Below are 10,472 nucleotides of genomic sequence, written 5' to 3' on the forward strand. Positions count from 1 at the left end.
GGACAGACTCACCCCAGGAGATGGAGACCGGGATGTAGATTCCTTGGCCAGGGAGTCCGGGAGAGAGGGTAGGCCCCGTCACAACCCTCCCTCGGCTGGACGGGGCGGTCCTTTTCCCAAGAGTTCGGGACATGATGCTCGGAAGTGACCAGGCTTGCCACAGTAGATGCAGCACTTGTCCCTCCTTCTGCGCTCCCTCTCAGATGCGGAGAGGCGAGTACGACCCACTTGCATGGGTTCTGGACAGTCACTGAAGGAGGTAGACGGTCTCCAGGTAGAGGTAGGGAGGCTGGGGGGGCTCAAGGCTTGGTGGCGTTCTCTCATCCTGTTGTCCAGACGAATAGCATGTGAGATGAGGGTTTCGAGGTCACTTGGGCATCCAATAGAGGCCAGACCGTCCTTGATGGGGTCAGACAGACCATGGTGGAAGGCTGACACCAGGGCAGTCTCGTTCCATCCACTTACTGCTGCGAGTGTTCGGAACGAGATGGCGTAATCTGCGACGCTTCCTCCTTGCCGGATGGACATGAGCTTTCGGGCTGCGTCGGTACTGATGTCTGCCTGATCGAAGACCCGAAGCATCTCTTCAGAAAACAGCTGGAAATCAAAGCACTCAGGTCCCTGTCTTTGCCAGATAGCAGTAGCCCAGGCTCGCGCCTTACCAGCTAATAAGGTGATCACAAAGGCAATCTTGCAGCGATCCGTAGTGTAGGTGGTAGGCTGAAGCTCAAAGGTGAGTTGACACTGGGTAAGGAACTCTCGGCACTCACTGTGCTTGCCGTCATACCTCTGTGGTGCAGGAAGGCTGGGTTCGCGAGGTGAAGAAGGCAGCATGGCAGGAGGCACTGGAGCAGGAGTGGGAGCTGGATCAGGAGCAGGAACTGGATCAGGAGATGCAGGCAGAGATGTCAGCTGTGCCAGGGTTTTCCCAATTTGCTGAAGCAGTTCCTCGTGGCGAGCGAGGGCCTCACGTTGGCTGGTGAGCGTACGTCCATGAGCGTCCATGGTCGCTCCGAAGCGTGTCAAAGCTGCCATAATTCCCTGAAGGTTGGCCGGGTAGACAGTTGAAGCAGCCTCTGCTGAGTCGGTCATGACGGAGTCTTTCTGTTAGGGTTTTGCTGGGATTCGAACCTGGTTCGTTGGTGTGATGATCCAGCAAACCCTCACTAGGCCACCAGGGGAATGACTCAAATGCAGAGGCGTGAGGCGGAAGTAGAAAAAGTAACAAAAGGTTTATTTATACTATGTACACTATATACAATCCAGGGCAAAACAAAAAAAAAACAAAAACAAAGAGTATAATTCAAAAAGAAAAAGGCAAAAATGCAAAAGCTCAGAAGATCCACAAAACACAGTACAAAGGAAACTGGAGATAAACATAACAGCACAAAGACTCCGTGACAAGAGGACTGAACTCAGGGGTATAAATACACAAACTAATTAAGGACACAGGTGAAGATAATTAGGACTAACAGGCAATTAACAAAAAAAAACACAAAACACAGGAACAGTGGCGGCCTCTAGAGGCCAAAATAAATATGACACGAAAAGGAAATAACAGCGGCCTCTAGAGGCCAAAACAGTCCAAGTCCTAACATTGGTGTGTGCATCAGAGACTTTTGGACATGATCCAGACAGCTTGCATACCAAGCAGACTCTCACACGCGTGCCATAAACGACTTGTGCCTGCATAGGATTAAGGCGCAATCAGCGTGACAATATAAAAACTGTGAAAACACACTTACTTTGCGAAGAATTGAGAATTGTAGCCATTTATCCTGTTCTACAGGGTTGCAGGCAAGCTGGAGCCTATCCCAGCTGACTATGGGTGAGAGGCGGACAAGTTGCCAGGTTATTGCAGGGCTGACACAGAGACAAACCACCATTCACACCTATGTTAATTTAGAGTCACCAGTTAACCTAACCTGCATGTCTTTGGACTGTGGGGGAAACCGGAGCACCCGGAGGAAACCCACACAGACACCGGGAGAATATGCAAACCCACACAGAAAGGCCCTCGTCAGCCACTGGGCTCGAACCCAGGACCTTCTTGCTGTGAGATGACAGTGCTAACCACTACACCACTGTGCCGCCTGGCGCTAAAACAGCCACCATCAAACGGTGCAGTTGGAGTCTTGTTCTCAGACTTGACTCAAATTTTTTTTTTAATGACTTTGACTTGACTCGGACTTGAACACTGAGGACTCGAGACTGGACTCGATGTTTAGTGACTCGACTACAACACTGAATAGCCGTCCAAACTGATATTGAGGAAAGGATTTCCATTGATTTTTGGGTGTATGATCTTCACATGATTTCCAACACTGGAGCCAGTTACTGGATCTGGGTGTAACATATAAACGTAAAAATTATTGTCTCACATATATTGGTTTAACCCAGAGATGTCATTTATTGGGACTAGCCCAATAAAGCCCATTAAATATTCTAATTGGTTTGTCAATCATAATTGGTTTGGGGAAAAATAGAGCAATAAACTCAAGGCCATAAACTTAGCTACTGACAAAATGTGCAAGTATGTAATTCTTAATTAGAAAGCTCAAAATGTAGCACTGTAACCAAGTCTCTTTCCAAAATAACTGATTGAGGGATTTCTCAGCAACAGGTGTGAATACATACACGATCACAACTTTTGTGTTTTTTGTATTTATAAGTAATTTTGCAGACTGCACTAATTACCCCTTCACACACTTTCCCCAATTCAGTATCAAGGAACTACTGTCAATTCATGATATACAGTACGTATAATCCAAATTATTCTATCCACATTCATTGGATATGAGCAATCGCACGCTCTGATTGGCTACTCTATTACTAGGATATCAGCTCATATACTGTGATTAGAGGGGAAAAAATGGTGGAGTGTGTGGCTGAACCAACCCAGGACGAAATAAAAACTCTACTTAAAGGTGCCCTTCCACCAAAAACGTTTAATACTGGCTCTTTTTGAAATACCATAGTTCACTCCGAGTTGCATATGCATGCTGCATGTGAAAATGTAATTCTACTCCCATTCCCTGTATTAGCTTATGAAAGAAAATAGTCGTAAAAACGAGCGGATCAGAAAAAGCCATACGAAGTTACGTCACTTCGAAAATTAGTATTCATGGCCTCGCCCACCTTGGCTTGTGACCGCCCACGGGAAGAAAGTTCGGATTTAAGCGCGAGGACAGATAGCAGAGCCCATCTCGTCAGTAGCTAACGAAGAGGACCTAACAGCAAGCTGAAAACATGTCTGAACAAGTTCGTGCCTGTGTTATTTGTGGCAGTAACACATCAACGTTGCATTTCTTGCCCAAGATAGAAGAAATGGTTGGAATTTATCTTTGGAACACCACCAGCGAAGTATAATGCAACGTTAGTACTGTGTTCTGATCATTTCAACCACAGTGACTTTTCAAACTTCGGTGCCTTCAGTAGTGGTTTTGCTTTGAAGTTGTTTTTAAATACCTGGATCTGTCGACCACCAGCTCACAAGCTGGAAGAAAAACATGAACTTTTTGTTCGAAGGTTTTTGTTACAAAATAGCATGTTCACATTCTCCACGTTAGCATGCATGACATGGTCACAAGCTAGGCAGGGATGAGAGTTTCCCGCTTTTCGGCGGATTTCCGCTTTTTCTGAGTAAAAAACGACCTTTTTATATTATGCCAAATCCGTCGAGAATTTTTTTTTTATTAATTTCAGGGGGTTGGGGTATGTTCCTTCATGCTGTTCAAACTGTATTAACTCCAACGATGTTTACACATTATTTGTAAGTCGCCATCTTTAGTCTTGTTTAAATCTCGTTGAATGTGATGCAAAATTCGTGTTATCTACATTGTTATTGGTCAAAACATCGATGTCGAGACCATAATAGCCAATCAAAACCGTTTTTACAAAGACACCCACATCCGCTTGTTCTGACCCACTGGAGGTAGCGTCACAGTGCTGTTAGACAATCAGAGGTAACACGTTTACTGATTGGCTAACAGCAATCAGAGATAACACGTTTACATGTCATGAATATTAATGAGTAAGAGCTGAAATCCTGTCGTTCTCCCGCCACCCACTCCTCCACCAAACTAGAACAGCCTGAAACAGGAGAACCACAGCTTTTTTTTTTCACCAAAACCGGCTCACAGGGCATTCATTCATACTAGAGACCACCGCACAATTAATGAAAAAACGATGCAAGGAGACCTTTAAAAACAAACCCCCAAAAATACAAAAAAGCAACAAAATATGGAATGAAAGTATTTGATGGTAAGAAGGTATCTTTTTTATTTTTCATGAATTATTATTATGTAATTTTTCGGGTGGCACGGTGGTGTAGTGGTTAGCGCTGTCGCCTCACAGCAAGAAGGTCCTGGGTTCGAGCCCCGGGGCCGGCGAGGGCCTTTCTGTGCGGAGTTTGCGTGTCCGCGTGGGTTTCCTCCGGGTGCTCCGGTTTCCCCCACAGTCCAAAGACATGCAGGTTAGGTTAACTGGTGACTCTAAATTGACCGTAGGTGTGAGTGTGAATGGTTGTCTGTGTCTATGTGTCAGCCCTGTGATGACCTGGCGACTTGTCCAGGGTGTACCCCGCCTTTCGCCCATAGTCAGCTGGGATAGGCTCCAGCTTGCCTGCGACCCTGTAGAAGAGGATAAAGCGGCTACAGATAATGAGATGAGATGAGATTATTATGTAATTTTTCATAAACTGCTAATGTCATTTCGTCGGTTTGTTTACATTCTCAGCGGAAATTATTTTGTCGGACATTTTGTATTAAGTTTTTTTTATCGAATTTGCAAAAAAATAAAACTGCTCTGTTTCTCAAAATCCAGTAAATGTGGATAGAATAAAACAGTTATTCTACTCAATCTTGTCATACACGGTTTATAGCCAACTCGGCGCTACGCACGTGGTCGGCTATCAGCTCATGTACGACTCAATTTCGTGGAATAACTTAATTACGTCCAATACAGTTTCAAGTTGTAACAAGAAAATGTGGAAAGTGTGTGAATAATTAAGACACTAATTTATTTGTGCACTCAAAATGTACATATACATTAGCACGTTCACCGAGAGTCATGAATCAACAGTTTATTTCCTTGTTAAGATAAGCTTACTTTTGACAATGTGATTTGTTGTCTATACTGAAATGTTTACTCAACCCTCAGATCTTATTGCATATTACAATGCAGTGGTTCGCCCTGAGCCTAAAGCATCTATCAGATCTGGATGAGGAATGCAAACATTACTTTCCAAGGAATCTTTGTTCATGTATCTGCAGAGTGTAACAGCAGTGTAATTAGCAAGCATTCATGACACACAGATATAAACAGGATATGGTGCATAATTATGAGGTCTAAAATAACAGTGATGAGATCTCTTATGTCTTAATATACAATAAAATGGAGAGTTATGAGCCAAAGGCCCATCTTTCATTTAATTGAAAGAATTGAAGGATGCATTTCCACAATGCTCAGAGCACTCTGGAATAAATTTATTTCATCGTTGATAAAAAGGAGACTACAACCTATATGGCAGCAAATTTCCATCCATCCATTATCCGTAACCGCTTATACTGTGCAGGGTCGCAGGCAAGCTGGAGCCTATCCCAGCTGACTATGGGCGAGAGGCGGGGTACATCCTGGACAAGTCACCAGATCATCACAGGGCTGACACATACTGTAGAGACACACAACCATTCACACTCACATTCACACCTACGGTCAATTTAGAGCCACTAATTAGCCTAACCTGATGCCTTTGGACTGCCACCTCTTTAGATTTGTCATCTGACACATTATGGGGCCTTCTAAAAACAGATATGCTTCTAAAGATGTTACATGACATTTTAATTGCATACAGATGGACTCCATTCAACTGATAATGTGGCTTCCTATGGCAACTGGTTGTACCAAAGTTAATTTACCTAAATTAATTAAATAACAAATTTAAGAACTTATTAACATACCTGTACATACGCAATCACCTATTCCAAATCATACTGATTGTTCTCTTCAATATTACGAGCTATTTGGTGAGATTCATGTCTTGCAAAAGTATTCATACCCCTTTGTGTTTGTCTTGTTTTGTCACATTCCAAGCTGGAATTAAAATGGATTTTTGGGAGGGTTTGCACCATTTGATTTACACAACATGCCTACCACTTTAAAGGTGCAAATTGTTGTTTTATTGTGACACAAACAATAATTAAGATGAAAAAACAGAAATCTGGAGTGTGCATAGGTATTCACACCCTTTCATTTGAAACCCCTAAATAAGAGCTGGTCCAACCAATTCACTTCATAAGTCACATAATTAGGGGGCGTCGTGGCTCGGGTGGATGGGGTGCCGTGCCGTGGGTCCGGGGACCCGGGTTCGATTCCGGCCCGGGGTCATTTCCCGATCCCTCCCCATCTTTCTCTCCCGCTCATTTCCTGTCTCTACACTGTCCTATCCAATAATAAAGGTGAAAAAAGCCCAAAAAAAAATCTTAAAAAAAAAAGTCACATAATTAGTTGATTAAGAGCCACCTGTGTGCAATCAAAGTGTCACATGATCTGTCACATGATATCTGTATAAATCAACCTGGGACTCTGCAACACGACTAAGCAAGCAACATGAAAACCAAGGAGCACTTCAAACAGGTCAGAGACAAAGTTGTGAAGTATGGATCAGGGTTGGGTTATAAAAAATATCCCAAATTTTGAATATCTCAGGGAGCACCATTAAATCCATTATAGCAAAAAGGAAAGAATATGGCACCACTACAAACCTGACAAGAAAAGGCCGCCCACCAAAACTCACAGACCGGACAAGGAGGGCATTAATCAGAGATGTAACAAAACCACCAAAGATAACACTGAAGGAGCTGTAAAGATTCACAGCAGAGATGGGAGTATCTGTCCATAGGACCACTTTAATCCGTACACTCCACAAAGTTGGGCTTTATGGAAGAGTGGCCAATAAAAAAACCACTGCTTAAGCAAACACATTTGGAGTAAACACATGGAAGAAGATTTGCTGGTTAAACTTTGGCAGCACTGTGATGTAGTGGTTAGCACTGTCGCCTCACGTCAAGAAGGTCCTGGGTTTGATCCCAGTGGCTGACTAGGGCTTTTCTGTGTGGAGTTTGCATGTTCTCCCGGTGTCCGCGTGGGTTTCCCCACTGTCAAAAGACATGTAGTTAGGTTAATTGAATACTCTAAATTGCCCATTGGTGTTAATATCTGGGCTGTGTTCGCTGGTCAAACATGAGTAGTAAGGCGTCTGCCTATGGTGCCTTTGTATGCCTTCGACTCGGCCATGTTGAACTGCATCCTTCGTGATTCAGCTGCAAGATAGGATAATTAGCCACTATAAATAAATAAAAACAAATGAGACTAACATTGACATTTTTGGCAATCATGGGAAAGGCCATGTGTGGTGCAAACCCATCACCCTGAGAACACCATTCCTACAGTGATGCATGGTGGCGGCAGCATCATGCTGTGGGGATATTTTTCATCTGCAGGGACAGGAAAGCTGGTCAGGACTGAAGGAAAGATGGATGGCACTAAATACAGGGCAATTCTGGAGGAAAACCTGTTGGAGTCAGCCAGAGGTTTGAGACTGGGACGAAGGTTCATGTTCCAGCAGGACAATGACCCAAAACATACTGCTAAAGCTACACTGGAGTGGTTTAAAGGGAAACATTTAAATGTCTTGGAATGGCCTAATCAAAGCCCAGACCTCAATCCAATTGAGAATCTGTGGCATAACTTGAAGATTGCTGTACACCAACGCAACCCATCTAACTTGAAGAGCCAGAGCAGTTTTGCCTTGAGGAATGGGCAAAAATTCCAGTGGCTAGATGTGTTAAACTAATAGAGACATACCCCAAGAGACTTGTAGCTGTAATTGCAGCAAAAGGTGGCTCTACAAAGTATTGACTTGGGGGGGTGAATACCTATGCACACTCCAGATTTCTATTTTTTCATCTTATTGTTTGTCACACAATTTAAAAAAAAATGCACTTTTAAAGTTGTAGGCATATTGTGTAAATCAAATGGTACTAACCCTCCAAAAATCCATTTTAATTCCAGCTTGTAATGCGACAAAACAGGACAAACACAAAGGGGGATGAATACTTTTGCAAGACACTGTAGCCCCAAGTCCACTTCAGTTCCAGGTTGCAACAATACAAAATGTTGGGGTGAATATTTTATGTATATGTACGTACACTGTGAATTCTATTGCATATCATCTGCATTGGTTTAAGTGGAATATTGTTTTCATGACACTGATGGCTCCATTGTTTGTGTGTTTATTGTTAGGTCTCTTGTATGTAATGTCCTTTGATGGTGAAGTTATTTTTCTGCTTTGTATTTTGAGAATTGATCTCTATCCAAGTTAACCAGTAAAGCATTCTGTCATGCATCTCTGTGAATATTTATAATAGCAAGTTCAAACCTATTATGAAAAGAGCCAAAGTTAATAATGTCTTTATTTATTTTGTAGATGGGTGTTCATCTATGAGAAAGGCTACCAGATTGAAGACACAGCTATAAGCTCAGTTTTCACTAAGATGAAAGGAATAGCTTACACTGAACATAATGGAACAGAGAAGCTTTGGGATGTAGCCGATTATGTGTTCCCTGATCAGGTGAGTGGTAAACCACCCAGTGCCTAGGTGAAGGTATATATATATATATATATATATATATAAAAACACACACACACACACACACACACATCCATTATCTGTAGCCGCTTATCCTGTTCTACAGGGTTGCAGGTAAGCTGGAGCCTATCCCTGCTGACTATGGGCGAGATGCGGGGTACACCCTGGACAAGTTACCAGGTTATCGCAGGGCTGACACATAGACACAGACAACCATTCACACTCGCACCTACGGTCAATTTAGAGCCACCAGTTAACCTAACCTGCATGCCTTTGGACTGTGGGGGAAACCGGAGCACCCGGAGGAAACCCATGCAGACACGGGGAGAACATGGGCTCGAACCCAGGACCTTCTTGCTGTGAGGTGACAGTGCTAACCACTACACCACCGTGCCGCCCATGTCTGTGTGTGTGTATACACACACACACTGGTATGCAAAAGTTTGGGCACCCCTAGTCAAAATTGCTGTTACTGTGAACAGATAAGCAAGTTGAAGATGAAATGATCTCCAAAAGGCATAAAGTTAATGACTCATTCCCTTTATATTTTAAGCAAAAACAATTTTTTTTTTTATTTTCATCTTTTACATTTTCAAATTTACAAAAAAGAAAAAGGGCCCAAAGCAAAAGTTTGGGCACCCTGCATGGTTGGTACCTCGTAACACCACCTTTGGCAAGTATCACAGCTTGTAAACACTTTTTGTAGCCAGCTAATAATCTTTCAGTTCTTACGTGGGGGATTTTCACACATTCGTCCTTGCAAAAGGCTTCCAGTTCTACAAGTTTCTTGGGCTGTCTTGCATGCACTGCTCTTTTGAGATCTATCCACAGATTTTCAATGATGTTTAGATCAGGGGACTGTGAGGGCCAGGGCAAAACCTTCAGCTTGTGCCTCTTGAGGTATTCCATTGTAGATTTTGAGGTGTGTTTTGGATAATCATCTTATTGTAGGACCCATCCTCTTTTTAACTTCAACTTTTTTACAGATGGTGTGATGTTTGCTTCCAGAATTTGCTGGTATTTATTTGAATCCATGCTTCCCTCAACCAGTGAAATGTGCCCTGTGCCACTGGCTGCAACACAGCCCCAAAGCATGATCGATCCACACCCATGCTTCAGAGTTGGAGAGATGTTCTTTTCCTAGAATCTGGCACCCTTTTTTCTCCAAACATACCTTTGAACATTGTGGCCAAAAAGTTCTATTTTGATTTCATCAGTCCACAGGACTTGTTTCCAAAATGCATCAGGCGTATTTAGATGTTCATTTGCAAACTTCAGAAGCTGAATTTTGTGGCTAGGACGCTTCTGATGACTCTCCCATGAAGGTCATACGGGTATTTGTTCAGGTGTCGCTGCGTAGTAGAACAGTGCACCACCACTCCAGGGTCTGCTAAATCTTTCTGAAGGTCTTTTGCAGTCAAACGGGTTTTTATTTGCCTTTCTAACAATCCAACGAGCAGTCCTTTCAGAAAGTTTTCATCTTCCAGACCTCACCTTGATCTCCACTGTTTCTGTTAACTGCCATTTCTTAATAACATTACAATCTGAGAAAACAGCTACCTGAAAACACTTTGCTACGTTCTTGTAGCCTTCTCCTGTTTTGTGAGGATCAATTATTTTATTATTCAGAATGTGAGGGAGTTGCTTAGAGGAGGCCATGGCTATTGATTTTAGGGACAAGTTTGAGGAGTCAGAGAATTTATACAGCTTTGAAATCTGCATCATCTGATCTTTCCTAATGAAGAATTTGAACAAGCTACAGCTCAATAAGCTAATTAAGGTCTGGAACCTTGGTAAAATTTGCCTGAGAACTCAAATGTA

General features: G+C 42.9%; 1 protein-coding gene across 4 annotated transcripts in view; it reads left to right on the plus strand.

The window, feature by feature from the left end:
• The window catches only part of p2rx1 (purinergic receptor P2X, ligand-gated ion channel, 1), a 95,878-nt gene that overhangs the window by 38,462 nt on the left and 46,944 nt on the right, over window positions 1-10,472 (plus strand). For all 4 annotated transcript variants that reach the window (XM_060912856.1, XM_060912855.1, XM_060912852.1 and 1 more), the window contains exon 2: window positions 8,489-8,633. In XM_060912856.1, the coding sequence (XP_060768839.1) occupies window positions 8,489-8,633 (145 nt within the window). The remainder of the gene's footprint in view (window positions 1-8,488; window positions 8,634-10,472) is intronic.

Source organism: Neoarius graeffei, chromosome 28 (genome assembly GCF_027579695.1).
Source record: "Neoarius graeffei isolate fNeoGra1 chromosome 28, fNeoGra1.pri, whole genome shotgun sequence".
In the NCBI taxonomy this organism is placed as follows: domain Eukaryota; kingdom Metazoa; phylum Chordata; class Actinopteri; order Siluriformes; family Ariidae; genus Neoarius; species Neoarius graeffei.